At 41.2% G+C, this 20095-nt stretch overlaps 1 protein-coding gene across 1 annotated transcript in view; it reads left to right on the plus strand.

Annotated features, from left to right (window-relative positions):
• The first annotated feature begins 1561 nt into the window (after positions 1-1561).
• Positions 1562-20095, plus strand: part of sf3b3 (splicing factor 3b, subunit 3) — a 43689-nt gene continuing 25155 nt past the window's right edge. The window contains exons 1-18 of the mRNA XM_080736727.1: positions 1562-1625; positions 2311-2441; positions 3543-3698; positions 4540-4710; positions 5314-5486; positions 5637-5778; positions 6413-6525; positions 6746-6883; positions 7063-7166; positions 7424-7589; positions 8293-8388; positions 9719-9791; positions 11447-11598; positions 14132-14287; positions 15693-15848; positions 16697-16840; positions 17339-17461; positions 19253-19407. Coding sequence (XP_080592853.1) covers positions 2372-2441; positions 3543-3698; positions 4540-4710; positions 5314-5486; positions 5637-5778; positions 6413-6525; positions 6746-6883; positions 7063-7166; positions 7424-7589; positions 8293-8388; positions 9719-9791; positions 11447-11598; positions 14132-14287; positions 15693-15848; positions 16697-16840; positions 17339-17461; positions 19253-19407 — 2288 coding nt within the window. The 5' untranslated portion in view covers positions 1562-1625; positions 2311-2371. The remainder of the gene's footprint in view (positions 1626-2310; positions 2442-3542; positions 3699-4539; positions 4711-5313; positions 5487-5636; positions 5779-6412; positions 6526-6745; positions 6884-7062; positions 7167-7423; positions 7590-8292; positions 8389-9718; positions 9792-11446; positions 11599-14131; positions 14288-15692; positions 15849-16696; positions 16841-17338; positions 17462-19252; positions 19408-20095) is intronic.

Genomic DNA, 20095 nt, shown 5'->3' on the forward strand with positions numbered 1-20095 from the left:
GGTGGCCCTATGCAAGATTATTGCCAGACCCATGAAATGGGTAGGCCTACATAAGCAAATGTCGGTCTGTCCGGGTTTTCTATATAAAGGGTATATATGATGATGACATGATGATGACATGCCTACAAAAGGCATGATGTCATAAATGATGATGACAGACAGGGGGTCTGGCACAACCAGGTTGACCTGGTCTAGTTTTAGGTGGCTTCACCCACTGACGATGCACATTTTCTTTTCTTTTTTTGAGCGGTGGTCACAACGCTCCTATACGTGGCCGTGTGTGTGGGTCTGTCTGTCTGTCTGTCTGTCTGTCTGTCTGTATGCGTGTCTGTCTGTATGTAGCCTGTAGCCTGTATGTAGTACCTTTTGTGACCACACATGTTAAGGGAGGGGCGCTGTTGTTCAGGCCAGGCCAGGCCAGACACCCACCCACCCACACACACACACACACACACACACACACACACACACACACACACACACACAATATATATATATTTGTTTTGCTGTTGCGCAGCCTCCACGACCACCGCTCAGTTCACACGGGTGTGATTTTTTCTTTATATGGGCGGATACACATGTCTTTGAATGACAGGTGTCGCAATGGGGCAACCACACTAGTTGGTTCGATTTTATTCCATCCATCGTTCTCTTCCTAGACAAACTTTATGTTGTCGCGCTACTCCTCCCACAGTTTTGGTGGCACGCCTAATCGACCGGCTTCATATTGGGAATCGATTCTTTGCATTTTGCTAAGAGATACGTTACATAGTTTAATTTATATACATTTATTTGTGAATTAATTTTCTCTGTTGACTTTAATTAAAAAACAATATATATAGGGTCTATATATATATATATATATATATATACCTATATATATATATATATATATGGAGATGACTGACATCATATATGTCTGACAATATGTCCATATATGGGCATTCTCTGATATGGGCTTAATATTGATGACATCAGTGATTCGGGTCATGGCAACCACACTTGCAATTTCCAATTAGGCTACATCAGATCGCACTTGGTAGTGACATCACTGACGGTGCTCCCTCATTGGCTAAAGCCCTGCCTTTGTACTGTTTGATGGAAACAGACAGCTCCAAACACAGACAGTAGCCTACTTTGCGTGCTCTGCTGGCGCAAGTAATAAAACAATAATAGGCTATAGCCTAAATACAAATGAGAATAAAATGAACAATAAAAAAAGAAGACTAAAACTCAGTAAAACCTCACAATTATGCAATCCTTTGCAAATGGAGATTAATTATTCAGCAAGATTGAGCAATAATTTGTGCAAACAGCCTTGGTCATTTGAATTGTATCGTGGATAATGCTAAAGAATAAAGATTGTTTGCGATCTGGTCTGGTTAAAACGTGTTTGTCTCCATCTACCGTACAATATGTGCTATCACAACACTTCGATTTTTGTCAGGCACTTCCTAGACTACCCCCAAGACTGAAGACTACAATGCGACGCTTTGTCGCCGGACGCAGGACCCGCAAACGGCGGCTCATCGTTCACTTACAAAGTAGTTTGAAAACTGGAAAATTCTTCATCTTCATCCAATCTTAATCCACTTGATATCGGAATCATCGTGTTTCCAAAAGTGGTAAAACGTTTTTTATTAGCACCTACACATCTCAGTGAACCACTGGGCCGTTATATGCACGCATCGATCTTTACCCGACAGTCGATAATATCGCTTGAAACTGCAGGATGTATCAATGAGAAGTGGCACTTCTTTGAATGAATGGAAACCTGCTGGCTAATAATGTTTTGACATAATTTAAACACTTCTTTGTGCGAAATTAGGTACAACATCAAGCCTAGAACTATAGCTATCTGCCTGCCCTCCCCTTATATGTCATATTTGGAATGGCTATTGACTATTATGTTGGTATGTTATGTAGCATTGCATGCTAGCTAAATTGACGAGGGCTAAGCTAACTGTTATTGTAGCCTGCTTACCAACACAGCTTGCTGGGAAGTTATACATTATAATAGGACATGTTAGTAAGTAAGAAACTAGAAAATAAACAATGCTAAATGTGTACATGTTGGCAGTCAAGAAGCCTTGAAACAGAATCCACTGGCCAGCCACTTGTTAATGCCTTTTAGTGCTAATGTTTACATTCATAAGTAGGTACTGTTGTGTCCACAAAGCAATTATTTTACATAGCAAATCATTCTCCCTCTACTCTGGCTATTTTATATCCATATCAAACATGAACTGTAGACTGGAGGCATTTTGTCACATTCATTATAGTATGTATATATTTCCCCCCCTTGTTTAGCTTTAGTTTGTGGGCTGAGGGCTCTCTAAACGGCACCTGAGGAACCTGTCGACAGGCAGCCATGTTTCTTTACAACCTCACCCTGCAGAGGGCCACTGGCATCACCCATGCCATCCATGGCAACTTCTCAGGTGAGATCACAGCTTGAGAGAATGTGTTTTCTTAATTTAGGCCATGTCTATGTTCATCGTTATTGTCAATTCTGTCTGCTCTGTGACACTGTTTATTAGTGTATCGTTTTGGTTAGTTCTACACTTCCACTGGCAATTTTTATGTGTCTAATTAGCTGTCTTATTGGGTATGCAATTAAAAGCTGTCAGTTGCTAAATTTCCGTTGTCAGCTGATGGTTTGCAGAAGACTGGGATCAGTTTGATTTGCTGTGTGTGTGAGAGAATTATTGCATACAGTAACTTCCCCTAGACGAAACCAAGCTTTAAAGCCTTGTGAGTGATAGAAAGCCAAGTGATATTAAATAGAAAACAAGCTTTAAAGCCTTGTGAGTGATACAAAGTTAGGTTTGCTGTAGTCTCGCTAGCCAGACTGTTGCCTCCCACAATCTTCAAATGCTTCCATATTAATACAGACCGTATGACGGAAGCTCTGAAAATGATCCGGGGATAAATTCGGATGTGACGTCTCTTCCCCGCTGATGAACAGATGACAGCATCCATTCTCAGCTTTCGAGATGTGTAATTCCAGACCCTATATTATATAGCATTCAGAGACATTGCAGTTATATGTCTGCTTCTTTTACATTGGTGTAAAGAGTCTTATAAAAAAGGTTGTCTTCATGACCCAATTTTCACCCTTACTTACACCTGACATAAACATGCATTTTTCCATATCCAGATAATATTTCAATGATGTGTGTGTGTGTGTGTCAATGGGATCTTCTCATTCTTAACATAGTCATTGTCCTGAACTGATGTTATCCAGATAATGAGAGCAATCTGAATACCGTACACACAGTTTGGTCTAACAAATTCTCCCATATCCAGAAAACGTATCCAAATACAGTTTGCGTGTTAGTACCGGTTCTACTGTAAATGGGGTACTTTTCGGTCTTCTTTTTATTCTTTTTTGCAACTTGCCTGCCTCATATTCTGTTTATAATTCTATTTGATCTACATTTTTCATTAAATGCATCCACAACCCTATGCGAATGGCACTGTTGTGTAAGGTAGGTATTGGTTGGCATCTGTTCTATGCTAATGCTTGTGTCTCTTGGTAGGAACCAAGATGCAGGAGATTGTCGTTTCCCGGGGGAAGATCTTGGAGCTGCTGCGTCCAGATGCCAACACTGGCAAGGTTCACACTCTGCTCACCATGGAGGTGTTTGGCATCATAAGGTCCCTGATGGCATTTAGACTCACTGGAGGAACCAAAGGTGTGTGGGAGCACATACTTGTGCATATTTTTGCTCATAAGTTTGTTCTTTCTATTATTGTTTTTGTAATCATAAAACAAGTGACATCCTGTGACCCAATTCAACAACAATTTAATGTAATCGTTGTTGAAAAAATATGTTTTATTTTGGTATATGGACTATGTTCCTAAATGATGAAGGACAGGGGTAATGTGCACCATGATAAGATCAGGTGCACTGGATACAGTTCATTGACATCAACTGACCTCTATAAGGTCCATGAATCTTCCCCACATGCATCTCCAAAAGATGAAACTGCAGTACACAAGTACAGCTGATTTTGAAAGGCAAGAGGCTTATCTTGAGAAAATGAGTCCTAAAATGTACTGTAATATGCTGGTGCTTTTCCTACAAAGGAATTACACATGGGAGAAGACGGCTGCAAAGGATTTCTGTCAGAAAGCCTCATTTGATTTCTCTTGCCCCTGACTGATAGATGGAAGGTCTGCTAAGAGGCCCAAGAAAGTCTCTATGGCTGGTTTCCATACATTGACACATTTAATGACAGACACATATACAATACTATGCAAATCAGAAAAGTTAACGCCACCCTTGTTTCTGACACAAAGTATCATGTTCCTTGTGCCTACCTATCGGAGGAAAAATGAAATCTTCAGCTTATTTTAAATAAACCGGAATTTAAGTATTTCTGTCAGAGTCCCAGATTTATTTCTGACTTACAATACCTCACAGTTTACAGTAAATACTAGTGTTATAATTGTATTTTGTTAAACCATTTTGATCAACAGCAAAGGTCTTTATCTCATACACTCTCTCTCACTCTGCTCTGCGCTATACACAGACTACATTGTGGTGGGCAGTGACAGTGGTCGAATTGTCATCCTGGAGTACCATTCCTCCAAGAACATGTTTGAGAAGATCCACCAGGAAACATTTGGGAAGAGTGGCTGCCGGCGCATTGTCCCTGGGCAGTTCCTCGCCGTTGATCCAAAAGGCAGAGCTGTCATGATAGGTACAACACTTTACCTACCTTTTTTATTTTATTAAGCCATTTAGGCCTAAACGCAAATCTTTAGATTTGAACCACTTTAACCATTATTTTATGTTTAACTATTTAAAAAATAACAGTTGGTGCCGCGCTGTGAGCTTGTAGATCTGCTATTTTTTTTAAATCGATAAATGTGTGCAAGTCTTTGAATATATTTACCCGATTCTATAAGTGTCTTCTAAATCCTTCTTTTTTTTTTTTTGAAAAACCTATGTTTCTATGTCAGTGGTGCCCAAACATTTTCATGTCAAGGACCTCCAAAATGATATGTATTTGGCCACAGACCCCCATCTCAAAATATTTTGTTCCAGGGACCACCCCAGAAGCAAAATCTGAGTTACAAATGTCCACTGTCCAAAATACACACATGTATATTCAAAGATTTGCACACAATTTTCGTGACTTTTCAAAAATAGCAGATCTACAAGCTCGCTGTGAGCTTGTATGTCTGCTATTTTTCAATAGTTAAAGCATTAAGCGATGAGAGGTTGAAAACAATTGGAAAGTGGATTGAAACATTCATGTTGTCTTTCTCCTTTCCCTCCATCACTCTGTCTTTCTGTCCAGGCGCCACGGAGAAACAGAAGTTGGTGTACATTCTGAACAGAGACGCAGCAGCCAGACTGACCATCTCGTCCCCACTGGAGGCCCATAAAGCAAACACACTGGTCTACCATGTGGTAGGAGTGGATGTAGGCTTTGAGAACCCCATGTTTGCCTGCCTGGAAATGGATTATGAGGTACGGTGTGTGTACACGAAATAATAGCAATGCGTAATCACCCTAAATGTAATTCGCAATTGATATTTGTCGCATCAAAATTTGTAAGGCTTTTGAAAGCCACCACAGTGGTGATTGCTGAGACCTCGACCTCCTATGTGACCTCTTCAGGAAGCAGACAATGATCCCACAGGAGAGGCAGCAGCCAACACTCAGCAGACGCTGACCTTTTACGAGCTGGACCTGGGATTGAACCACGTGGTCCGAAAGTACAGCGAGGCTCTGGAGGAGCATGGAAACTTCCTCATCACTGGTAAGCAGCTGGGCAGTGGCCATGAATGCATATTAAGTTGGTTTTCACCAAATGTGGGTTGCAGTTGCAGTCAATATGGAAGTGAAATCTTTCTATAATTTGCAATATACATATATAATATGGATGTATATAATATTGTCACTGTCAGGCAAAAATCTTGTATGTATTGTAAAACTAGAGAAAATGGCTGATCCACAAGGTCACAAATCCTCATGATGTGACAGAGATTTAACTAACTAAAATGATCAAAAGTCAGATTGACTTCAGCAAATGACATTTCGTTTTTTCCACATCTGTTAGGTTAAGAATATGTAAATATTTATTTGTTTTATGTGGGAGGCTCTCTCCATTCCGACATGTCGCCACTCCGAAATTGACTTCTTATTGTCGGAGTGGCGACACTCCCATAGCGGTTAGGGTTAGGGTTAGAGATGGGGTTAGTGTCGGAATGGAGACATGTCGGAAAGGAGACATGTCGGAGTGGAGAGATGCACCTGTTTTATGTAAATGATATGGAGGCCATCAGGGCTTTTGTTGCCAAAGCGGTCTGATCCGCATATCCCTTTCAACTACAGAAAGATGAAATTAGCTTGGAAACATAGGTCATATGAACCCTCTTTCTTCTCCACTCTAGTCCCTGGTGGTTCTGATGGGCCCAGTGGAGTTCTGATCTGCTCTGAAAACTACATCACCTACAAGAACTTTGGAGACCAGCCTGACATCCGTTGTCCCATCCCACGTCGTAGGGTGAGGCTGGACTACAAACCCATAACACCTTCACTGAATGACCGATAAAATACATGGCACAATGTAGCTTTGTGTGCCCCCAAATGTGCAGAAAAAAATAAGACTAAATGCCATTTGTGGCTGGTTTTCCATGATTAGCCTGTTCAATTCCTGTTCACATTTTTTCTGGGTAGACTGACTCTGCCTTTTCCCCCCCCTCCTTTACTTTTCTGCTCCACAGAATGATCTGGATGACCCAGAGCGTGGGATGATATTTGTCTGCTCGGCCACCCACAAGACCAAGACCATGTTCTTTTTCTTGGCTCAGACTGAGCAAGGAGACATCTTTAAGGTTACCCTGGAAACGGACGAAGAGATGGTGAGGGAGGGAGGGGGGGATAAATGATACAGACCAGTGTTGGCACATTAGATAATCAGTGCTCCCATCGTCATGTCAAACTGACATTGTGAACTGTCTATATTTGTGGAACTGAATGGACGGCGTAATTCTAAATTGTACTGCATTTATCTAAACCATTATGTGGTGTTGTTTCGTAGGTAACAGAAATCAGGATGAAGTACTTTGACACAATTCCTGTGGCAACAGCCATGTGTGTTTTGAAGACTGGCTTCCTGTTTGTGTCATCTGAGTTTGGTAACCAGTAAGTGTCTGTTTGTTTTTGATTCCTACTCCATTGCTTTCGGACACATTATGTATGTTTACATGCATGCAATTCCCTCGTTTCTGTGATTAGGTGGTTCTAGTAATTTGAGCAAGTTTGGTCTATTCAGAAAGAGATTTTAACATTTCTGTTCTTGCGCTCCATCCCAAAATAACTTTCCTACACGCTCTTCACTATGTATCTTTTGCTCTCCATCTCACACGTTATCACTGCCCTTCCTTTTTTTGTTTCTATAGTTACCTATACCAGATCGCCCACCTGGGTGACGACGATGAGGAACCAGAGTTCTCGTCTGCAATGCCACTGGAGGAGGGAGACACCTTCTTTTTCCAGCCCCGTCCCCTGAAGAACTTGGTACTGGTGGACGAACAGGAGAACCTGTCTCCCATCATGTCCTGTCAGGTGCGTCTCACTTGTTCATTTTGCTCTCCACAGTACCAGGATTTTGACCACTCTCGTCTTTGTTTTGCTACGATCTCTTCTGTCTGTCTGTTTGTCAAAAGTCGTGCAACCCATTTAGGCCTGAACGCAAATCTGTGTCACTTAAAATTTGAACCACTTTAACCATTATTTTATGCTTTAACTATTAAAAAATAGCAGGTATACAAGCTCACAGCGCGGCTGCGAGCTTGTAGATATGCTTGAAAAATCGTGAACATTTGTGCAAGTCTTTGAATATTTTTGACCCGATTCTATAAATGTCTTCTAAATCCTTCTTCTAAATCAGTGGTTCTCAAACTTTTTCATGTCAAGGACCCACAAAATTGCATGTTTTTGGCCGCGGACCCCCATCTCAAAAGATGTTGTTCCAGTGACCCCCGAGAAGCAAATATTTGAGTTACAAATGTTCGCTTTTAAAAAGATATATTCAAAGACTTATAGCAGATCTACAAGCTTGCAGCGCAGCACTTAGTGCCCCGCTGTGAGCTTGTATATCTGCTATTTTTCTGTAGTTTAAGCATTAAATAATTCTAAGCCTAAATGGATTAATACAGACTGTATAAGGTGCCTGAATACTAACACATATAAGTACTGTATGGACCTTTTATTAGAGTGGTGTTCATTCACTTAGATTTCCCTCTATTCCTCCCATTGTGTTTGACAGATAGCTGATCTGGCCAATGAGGACACCCCTCAGCTGTACGTGGCTTGCGGAAGAGGACCCAAGTCTACTCTCAGGGTTCTTAGGCACGGTCTAGAGGTACAGTTCAACTTCAAGTTCTCTTTAGGGCTGTCACGATTATGACATTTTACATGACAATTAATTGTCACTCAAATAATTGCGATTAACGATTTAATTGTGTTTTTGTCATTGACAATTATATTTCTGTTTGGCTTTTAGGCTTTGAAGTTGCACATGGTAGATATGACACATGACCTAAATATACAAAGAAATTACTGACATATTTGACAAGTTTATACTTAGTGGAAATAGCCGATCTACAAGCTTACAACGCGTTGCGATGCGAACGCGTTGTGAGCTTGTAGAGCTGCTATTTCCACTATTTTTGACTTTTTTTTAAATATATGAAAAGTTTTCAACATGGAACCGATTATGACGATAATGAAAAATAATCGCGATTATGTCAAATAATTGCGATTAGAGGATTATGTAATAATTGTGACAGCCCTAGTTCTCTTTTCAAGTTCATTCTTTTTATTCTTGAATCCATGTTCATTCTGCGGAATTTTTATCACAACTGTTCCGGATTGAGTTCTGGAGTAAATGTATTATTCTGATCACTGCTGTGCAGATTAGAAACAGGCGAGTGACCACTGAAATGAAGTTCAATTTCATGGCATGCAGAAATATGAGTTAACGTAATTGTATGTACGGTATACGGTATATCTAATCATTTATTTTCAGTATTAAGATCAGGCATTCATAAAGGTTGTGTGCTGGGAACAGTAGGCTGCAGTTAACTTTTGAGCCTCCTGGGGGTGTCATGAGCCTGTTCTGCTATGGTTTATAGCAGGGGTCTTCAACGTTTTTCAGCCAAGGACCCCTAAGCTGACAGAGAGATAAAGCAGGGACCCCCACTATATATTGTATAAAATATACATAGATTTCATAGATAGTTTCATAGACTTGTTTGACAGCACTATCATGTTGTATTCACGTTAATATGTATTTTCAGACATTTAACCACTTAAACCATCAATACTTAGTAAACTTGACCTTTCACTCTTTACATAGTCTGCTCTTTTTTCCCCCCTACACCAAACCTCTTTGCTGAAAATAGCCGATCTACAAGATAGATTTTTGGCTAAACTTCTCCTCCGAATAGGGATGCTAAGGTTAAAAAGAAAGAAAAAAGGTTCCAAATTAATCACAAAGACTTGGCAGCCCCCCTGTAGTAACTCTGAGGACCCCCGGTTGAAGACCCCTGGTTTATAGCAATTACAATGACATGACCATGCCAAACAACACCACCACACATTCCATAGATCAGTAAAGGAACATGAACTGTGGTCAGTTAATAATGACCATTAACTCACTCCAAAATGTCCTGCTGTTTTGTCCACTACAGGTGTCAGAGATGGCTGTGTCGGAGTTGCCCGGTAGTCCCAATGCTGTGTGGACTGTCCGCAGACACGTTGAAGGTAAAACCATATTTGGCCTTTCAAATCTATTAAGTCTGTTTATTTGTGACCGTAGGTCGCAGTTTACTATCAGAACGTCACAGCTTGTCCGTATTTGTCCATACGGGTAACACCTGACACTGTGGTTCCCCTTAGACATCACTGTGACATCACATGCGACATCACAGTGATGTCAGATACGAGCAGGAATCTCCATATATGGGCATAAAAGGGATTATGTTAGGGATCTCCATATATGGGCATAAAAGGGATTGTATCCCGGATTATGCCCTGTGAGGAGAACCACACTAACAGAATCCATATATGGCCAAGACAGATGAGGTCGCTTTTTCCCCTTAGGCGTCTTACTGGTAGTGTGTTATTTCACTTTGCTAAATCATAATGTTATACACAATTAAATTGTTCTGTGTGGTTTGGGGATACGATATCAAACAAATGAATATGATTTCGTTTTTATATTTGTTGAAGCTCGCTTTCTTTGCAGACACACACATTCCATCCATACTATGAATATTATCAGTATATACAATAATTCTATACTTGTATTTTTAATATTTTTCATAGGCTCATAGGACTAAAGCAAACATCACTTGAATTTAAGAAGTACCCTCCCTCCGTGCTCATTTGAATAGTTTCTAGTGTATTTACCAGGCAATAACATTCAAATGTCTGTAATATATCTGTACAAATGATTGCACTGTGGACAAGTTCCTGCTTGAATCAAAGCAGGATCATTTCCTATTACTATTTGATACATAGGGAAGCAAAACTATGCTGAGTATGTACTTTGGATGTTTGTGTCCAAGTACAAAAGTTAATGTTTATTAAAAAAGGGGGAAAAAAGCTTGACATTGTATTTTATGTTACGTGGTTCACTGATATTTGACTAGCTGGCAGAGACCTGCACTCAGGGCAGTGTGTGTGACAGAGAGAAAGCAATAGTACTATTTATATCCATATTTGTGATTTGAGTCAGATCTCCGTTTAAGATAAACATGTGCAGACGCTTCATTACTAATATGAACTCAAAATTACAGTAAATACTAATTTAAAACAGGATAGAGAAAGAGAGATGGGGAGTTTTCTTCTGTTTCTTTTTGTCCTTAGGTTTCGTTCTGACTGCACTGGCACAGTCCTGATAAAACCTAAAGTATGTGGACTGGAACAAAAGCAAACTCTTGGCTGTCCTAACGGTTTCCCCAGTTTCTCTGGAATGGGGAGTGACTAAAACACACGCTTGGTTTTGATATCATGAAGTTACTTAATCTGCACCAAACAATAACATTCAAATGTCTGTGTAATATATCTGTAAAAATACCTGTTCTGTTACTTATTGTGTATTATAGAACGTGTCAGATACGTAAGTTAATTTAGCTCTTTTGCAAACAAATACTTGAAATCATATACAGTATGAATAATGTTTTAAGTTGCCTTTCTGTCTGTTTTGCTTTTGTGCAAGTCCACACCACAGATCAGATTGGGCTGAAACTTTGCGTAGCTGCAAACTCTGCCATCCACTTGTCCTTAACTCTACATTTTTATAGTGCTCAGTGCGATGATAGTGATGATAATCTGTACATCGCCACCTTGTTATTAAGACTATTAATACTGCTTTTGTTGACATTGTTTGTCTCCTTTCCTCTCTCTGCCATCAGATGAGTTTGATGCCTACATCATAGTGTCTTTCGTCAACGCCACCCTGGTTCTGTCCATCGGGGAGACCGTGGAGGAAGTGACGGACTCTGGTTTCCTGGGCACCACACCCACTCTGTCCTGCTCCTTGCTCGGTGAAGACGCTCTGGTTCAGGTTAGACCACACCCACTCTGTCCTGCTCCTTGCTCGGTGAAGACGCTCTGGTTCAGGTTAGACCACACCCACTCTGTCCTGCTCCTTGCTCGGTGAAGACGCTCTGGTTCAGGTTAGAGAAAAGACCCTTCAAGGTCCAGGGCTGTCTGATGTAAAGTCTCACACAATAGATCAGGGGTTTTCAAAGTGGGTGACCAGTCCAGGGGTGCCGCGAGATAATTTGATAATATTTGGAATTCATCAATATCACTACATCAATATCACTTCACTATGTTAGTAAAACAGACCTGATTTGCTCTGTACTTGATGAGTTCTTTTTCTATCTACGACAACACTCTTCACCAAAAATAGCAGATCTACAAGCTCACAACGCGTCACGTTGTGACGCGTTGTGAGCTTGTAGATCGGCTATTTTTGGTGAACCTTCCCCCCCAGAATAGGCATGCTGGGAGTCAAGTCAAGTATAACGTTATTTTCAGTCAGTTCTGATGGAAACGGATCTGATGGAAATATGATGTAAGATTCTAAAAATGAACAGTGTAATTCAGGGGTGCCGTGGATGAAAAGGTTATTTACAGGGGTGCCCTGAGTCAAAAAAGTTTGAAAACCCCTGCAATAGATACATATTAATGATAATTAAATATATCAGAGTAGAGAATCCATGCAACACTGTAATTCAAACACCATTGATTTATTAGTTGAGCTTTCATTCTAAGACCTTCAGATTGTGAAATGACACAACATAGAATCATTGAAATGATAATTTGGAACCACTGTTCATGCCTTAGTCTTGCTGAATTGGGCCTCTAGACAAATACATTTTGGTTGGGTTAATGCATGTCCAACCATTATCTGGATTGGGTGTTGATGCCATCTCTTTATTGTCTCTTATTAGTTTAAAACATATTGTTTTCATAGCACATTAGCTTTGTTTACCCTATACCAGTATATTGCCAGCTATAAAATTAACAAATTGCCAGCACAGGCAGGGAAGAGCAAGGGAAGAGTTGTTCACACATCGCCCACATCGAACACGATGTATTATCATTCCCCTTAATAATCACATGCTTGTTCTTTTTGGAGCTGTGTGAAGCACAGGCTCCCTATACGTGGCCGTGTGGGTCTGTGTGTGTGTCTGTATGTAGCCTGAACTTCCTAAACTTCGGCACGCTACTAGTCCCACAGTTTTGCCACCACACACTCGCGCCATATGTCAAATCGACCGGCTTACTCGGGAATCGTGGGCTAGTAACTTGCTAAGAGAAAGGTTCAATAGTTTAATTGATATTAATTTATTAGTGAATTAATTTTCCCCATTGACTTATAATGGGAATCGCAAAAACTCACATTCAATTATTTGTCTCTCGCAAACCATAGGGGCTAGAGTTTCAAGACTTGGAGAGGAGGTTCATAATGATTTCAAGGATTAAATAAAAAATAATTGTGTCATTTGGCCGCATGGTGGCGCCATAACACTCCCACTTTACGTTTTGGCCTGTAACTCTTGAACCGTAGGTCGGAAAATTAAAAATATTTTTTCCCTGGATTCCTTGGGTCATGACGCATCTCCCCATATAGGCCACGCCCATTTGCGCCATGATAGATTTTCCGCCATCTTGAATTTTCTCCAAAACACACTTTTTGCTCCTTTTCCTACATATTTTCTTCAAATGTCACAAAAATCGGTACACATGATCCACACACACACACACACACACACACACACACACACACACACACACACACACACACACACACACACACACACACACAGCTCCACTTCACACGGGTGTGATTTTTGGAGCTGTGTGAAGCACAGGCTCCCTATACGTGGCCGTGTGGGTCTGTCTGTTTGTGTGTCTGTCTGTGTGTCTGTCTGTGTGTCTGTATGTAGCCTGAACTTCCTAAACTTCGGCACGCTACTAGTCCCACAGTTTTGCCACCACACACTCGCGCCATATGTCAAATCGACCGGCTTACTCGGGAATCGTGGGCTAGTAACTTGCTAAGAGAAAGGTTCAATAGTTTAATTGATATTAATTTATTAGTGAATTAATTTTCCCCATTGACTTATAATGGGAATCGCAAAAACTCACATTCAATTATTTGTCTCTCGCAAACCATAGGGGCTAGAGTTTCAAGACTTGGAGAGGAGGTTCATAATGACTTCAAGGATTAAATAAAAAAGAATTGTGTCATTTGGCCGCATGGTGGCGCCATAACACCCCACTTTACGTTTTGGCCTGTAACTCTTGAACCGTAGGTCGGAAAATTAAAAATATTTTTTCCCTGGATTCCTTGGGTCATGACGCATCTCCCCATATAGGCCACGCCCATTTGCGCCATGATAGATTTTCCGCCATCTTGAATTTTCTCCAAAACACACTTTTTGCTCCTTTTCCTACATATTTTCTTCAAATGTCACAAAAATCGGTACACATGATCCACACACACACACACACACACACACACACACACACACACACACACACACACACAGCTCCACTTCACACAGGTGTGATTTTTTTTTTAGGTTTACCCAGATGGCATCCGTCATATCAGAGCCGACAAACGTGTGAACGAATGGAAGACGCCTGGGAAAAAGACCATTGTCCGCTGTGCTGTGAACCAGCGACAGGTGGTCATCGCTCTCACCGGTGGAGAGCTTGTCTACTTTGAGATGGACCCGGTAAGAAACGTACTCCAGCAGGCACACAACGTTAGGTAGTTCCATTGTCTGTGGTGTACTGCAGTGTTTCTCAACCTTTTCAGGCCATCACCCCCAAAATAACTATTTTAACTGGGGACCCCCCCCTCCCTGACGAGCACTAAGAGTTGAGGCATTACATTTTGTATAACACGTTTCTATTGTGAAAATAGCAGATCTACATGCTCACAACGCCTCGCAATACGAGGCGTTGTGAGCATGTAGATCAGCTATTTTCACAATTTCTGCCTCTAATGTTTGACAATTTGGCCAATGTTTAATTTGTCATTTTAGAGGAATTAAAAAGTCCTTAAATTGTCACTTTAGAAATGTGCAGATACCGTCGATACACTTAAACTTTAGGTCGGTTTGTTTACTGTTGAGTGACAAAACAATGTTGCACAATAAGGTAATCATCTGGGGACCCCCCCAAAATAATTTGGAGACCCCCCCTGGGGGTCCCGCGACCCACAGGTTGAGAACCACCGATGTACTGTACAAGGGGGAACATGTCAAGATCCCCAGTGGAATGTTTCTTCTCTATAGATTTCTTCTCCTTAACTTGACTGGCTCACATTAAGAATTTCCTTTCTGCCTCCCTCTCACCACTGTCTCAAGTGTACTATTTAGTTGTACGATGCTCTTCCTCCCATCCTTCTTTCCCTCCTCTTTACTGCTGCAGCTGTCTCTGTCCCGTCAGGTCTTTTTTAATGGATTAAACCCATTTAGGGCCTAGAATTATTGAATGCTTTAACCAGTGAAAAATAGCAGATATACAAGCTCACAGCGCGGCACTGAGTGCCGCGCTGCGAGCTTGTAGATCTGCTATTTTTGGAAAAAGTCGTGAAAATGTGTGCAAATCTTTGAATATATGTATTTTCAAAGCGAACGTTTGTAACTCAAGTTTTGCTTCTGGGTGGTCCCTGGAACTAAATGTTTTGAGATGGGGGTCCGTGGCCAAACACATATCATTTTGGGGGTCCTTCACATGAAAAGGTTTGAGAACCACTGACATAGTAGTCTCTCAAGAACAGAATAACTGAGCTCCATTTAAGTGAAAAGGACCTTTTCTTTGACGATGGCTGGCCAGCAGATTGCTGACATAGAAACATAGGTTTTTCAAAAAACCTTAGAAAGGATTCAAAAAACACTTATAGAATCGGGTCAAAATTCTAATTGTCACGATTTTTCAAAAATAGCAGATCTACAAGCTCGCAGCGCGGCACTCGGTGCCGCGCTGCGAGCTTGTATATCTGCTATTTTTCAACAGTTAAAGCATAAAATAGTGATACACAATAATTGTGTACCCGTTCTGAATGGGTTAAAATGGGTGACTGAAAAGAAACATTTATGAAACATTGCGTCCTGCCCTTCTCCCTATTCACAGTCAGGTCAGCTGAATGAATACACGGAGAGGAAAGAGATGTCTGCAGACGTGGTGTGCATGAGCCTCGCCAACGTTCCTCCCGGAGAGCAACGCTCGCGCTTCCTGGCCGTGGGACTGGTTGACAATACCGTCCGCATCATCTCCCTGGACCCCTCGGTATGAGCATGCAAACACCAAGACACAATACTGACCAGTTTCTAACTTATGTGATTGGAAGATGATGCAAGCTACAGGGCAATGCAAATATATATATTTCTTCTAACCAAAGAGTTTTCAGATTTAACACATTAAAAGCCCCTGACTTTAACGGATTATAAAGTCCACGATGCCACCCTCAGGCTGCATTCACTCCCGTTATCTTATTTTGAAGGCCAGAAGTCCACAGCGTAAACACTTCCGGTCTGACGTCATCGCGTCCTGCGCCGGAATCGATCGTTGTTTACGTGGTGTCATGGCGGATCGGGCCGTTGCTTTTCACCATGTGTTGTATAAGCGAGCATCTGCCTCCATCTTCGCTTCTAAAGTGTAGTTTTGAGATAATGGACATTAAAGATGAGATCCCCCGTCCACCTCAATGTTATGGGATGACTATTTTGTGCTCGTGGAGCCGTGATGATGAGAAATCAGCGACGGATTTCGGCTCCGGACCTTCCGCCATTGTATCCGGTAATATAACCGCCGTTACAGTAATATATTACTTTTCACGAGTATACTCGGGATTGGCACTCCGGGTACTCGAGTACTTTTCACAAGTATTCTCGGGATTGGCACTAAATCGGTTAAAAATGGTCCGCACAGGCCCAGAGCTTGTCCAAGCATGTCATTGACTCATTTTAGAATAATGTATAACAGTTTGATATGTAGAAATGTATGCCTGGCAAAAGGGAAATGTCTACACATCTCTCAGTGCTAATACTTGATGTGAGTAAGCCTGTGTTTTTGGGGTGTGTGTTTGTGTGTTCTACTTCTAACTAGTTTTATTTTCTCCCCCCCCCCATATGCAGGACTGTTTGCAGCCCTTGAGTATGCAGGCCCTGCCTGCTCAGCCAGAGTCTCTGTGCATCGTGGAAATGGGAGGAGTAGAGAAACAGGACGAGCTGGGAGAGAAGGGAACCATTGGCTTCCTCTACCTCAACATTGGATTGCAGGTAGGCATTTAACCATTTATTGTAAATCGATTTAAACATGTGACGATTTAAATCGATTTAATACAAAATTTAAATCGACAAAACAATCTGTGGATCTGGAAAGATGAGGTAAAATCTGTAAAAAACGCTGGCATAGGTAGTGGTTATTAACCCATTCAGGCCGGGAACACATTTTGCTGTTTGGGAGGGGCTTACAGTACATGTACAGTATGTAGCAACATATTTACATGCATTTTGTAGGCTAATTTCAGATTTAGCCCTATTCTATAGGTTAGGCCTAAATGGGTTAATTAATTAATACCAGCAATGAATGTATTATTAAGCACATTTCCTACGTTATTAAAAAACATATTAAAATCGGCATACATGACACCGAGACTCAGTTTTTTACAATAGTATTTGGCTAATATCCGCCTGTGCTTGTAGAAGTCCAGGGAGATGAAAACATTTCAGCAATGTAATGATCTAATACATTTGTTTGTCATTATCCCTTTCCAGAACGGTGTTCTTCTGAGGACCGTTCTGGATCCAGTTACTGGTGACCTGTCTGACACCAGAACACGCTACCTGGGGTCACGCCCAGTCAAGCTCTTCAGAGTGAGAATGCAAGGACAGGAAGCTGTAAGTCTCTGAACTCATCTACTTTGCATACATGCATGCATATGGATATTTCGGGGTGTTTGTTTTTCATCCACAAGATTGCAACACGCCAAAGCACGCTGAATGGCAGGAGACCATTTTTTTCGTGTATGTGTAAAAAGAATATATAATAATAATAACAAAGAAAAACCAGTGTGGTTATATTGTGCTTTATTAGATCACTCCAAGTTCAAAAGAAGATCAAGCTCATTTGTCAGATATCTTTTAACTATCTTACTGCCACATTAAGGATTTAAGGATGTCTTCAACTGCCATCAAAGTAGCTTAAAAGTAGCTTACCTTTGCGTTTTTTTTATATTACATTATTTCCAACCGCAATCTTTTGTAAAAGACAGGCGTATCTGTCATTGAGTCGTGAAAAAAATAACAAGCGGCTGGGCGCAGCCATTTGCAATGAACGAGGCTGAAGTTTGTCCCTCGCTCGCACCAGTTGTTTGGAGCATAGAAGTGGAGAAACTAGATCCAGGTATAGAAAATGACCAGAAAAATGATCCCGCCGCCATTATGGTTTATGTGTGGTCAAGATTTGAGACTAGCGTTACTTGAGCTGCCGCGGCTGCAGAGACCCTCGACCACCCCTCATCTGCTCAGACGGGGAAAAGAACGAACAAGCGCTCGTTCTTGGCCGTGCGCTACGTGAATAAATGGACGAGAGCACTCGTTCAAAGCAGTAAAAGAGTTGATTATCTTGCATTTCTTTCTCTTGGGTATAATGAACCTTATCTCATATACCTAAAGTTTTCCTGTGGATCTGCGTTCCTCCTATCTAGCTCATAGCCGTTGCCCCAGTGGACATCGTGCAACAAGTGTGTGAATAGTTATGAGGCTGGTCTTGCCACTGTTCTAGCAGTCTCCTGCTGAGCAATGCCCTCCCCCAAGCTCTTCCCACCATTCAACTAAGCTTAGCACGAAGATGAAATGTAGAAAGAGTGCTGAAACCTAATCTGTGACTGATGTAATTCATTTCCAGTCAAGTGACACCTTAGCAGCAGTTCAGCAGTTGTTTGTCTTTGGTTTTAAAAGGTCAGGGGTTGGGAGTGTGCACTGCAGCGATTGACGTTCTGTCTTTGATGCACCTTAATGAGCAGTTGGCAGGACAAACTTAACTCATTGAATGCCATTTCAAGATGGCCCCCAAGTACCAGACTGCCACTATCCTAGATTTCTAGTGCACGGATCAATTTTTAGTGCACAGATCGTGCACGCCCATGCACCATATATGCATAATATGTGTAGTACTTTTTAACAGCTTTCAAACAAAAAAATCCGCTTGGAAATCCGTTCAGGCATTCATGAGTTACAAGCCTTCAAAGTCAGACAAAACAGCCATTTTTGACATTTTGAAAGATGTGTTTGTTTGTTATGGGGCTACACATGCAATTTCACAATTGCGATCATGCCTAATACATTTGAGGCATTTTTATAAATTTTTTTATAATTTTTTTTTTTGAAAAAACAAAAACAATTTTTTTTTTTTTTTTTTCAAAATGGCTTCCAACTCGGGAAACTCGGGCTCTGGCAGCCTGGGACTACTGTAATAACTCGGGAAACTCGGGCCTTGGCAGTCAATGAGTTAAAAACTTAACATAGCAGAAGTCATCAGGGAGGTTTTGAACTCTTTCTCTCCTCTTCCTCCGACCCAATAGGAATCTGTGCCAGCCTTCACCGGTTCCCATTTACTTTGTGAAAGTTTCTATCATGTATTTCATAGTTTATTTTTTGTCTTTCTGCTTTTCTCTCTCTCTGTGTTAGGTTTTGGCTATGTCTAGTCGTTCCTGGCTTAGCTACTCCTACCAGAGTCGTTTCCATCTGACCCCTCTGTCGTATGAAACTCTGGAGTATGCGTCCGGCTTCGCCTCTGAACAGTGCCCAGAAGGCATCGTGGCCATCTCTACAAACACGCTGAGGTATGCAGGGGTTGACCCTAAGGTCTCATAGGCACCGTCTGGCAAGTACAGGTCATGTTCTACTTGCCCTCAGGTCATGGCCACGTGCTCTCAAAATCGTAAAATAGTAAAACTTATTTTTTACCTTCTACTTGCAGTGATGTTGCAAGGTTTTCAATGTAATGGGTCGCGGGACCCATCTGTGGTCATTCAAATGGGTCCCAGAAAATCAGTATGGTTCCCCAATAAAATGTTTTTGAGCGCTGTGAGCTTGTAGATCGGCTATATTCAAAATGTTGCCTCTTTCTTATATTATTTTGGCTAATGTTTGTTTTTATAGTATAGTTTGTTGATTACTTTTGATGAGGTAATGGTCTTTTTCTTTTCTTTCTTGAGGTATTAAAAAGGTCTCAACAAGTCCTTAAATTATGACTTCACGGTCATCTGGGGACCCAGAAATGGGAAATCATTTGGGGACCTCTGTGGGGGTCTACTTGGGGGAGAGAGAGGGAGACAGACTCTAGTCCTGTTCAAGTATCTAAAGACGGATATCTCATTATGTTACTCAAAATGGGCACCCGAGAACATTTTATTCATTGGAAAACCTGTGAAACAGGACATTCTGCATAATGAATACTTTCTACTATTGGTACTTTGTACTTGTAAGTACAATTTGATAGCAATACTTTTGTACTTTTACTCAAGTATA

Source organism: Nannobrachium achirus, assembly GCF_963921795.1.
Source record: "Nannobrachium achirus genome assembly, chromosome: 11".
NCBI lineage: Eukaryota > Metazoa > Chordata > Actinopteri > Myctophiformes > Myctophidae > Nannobrachium > Nannobrachium achirus.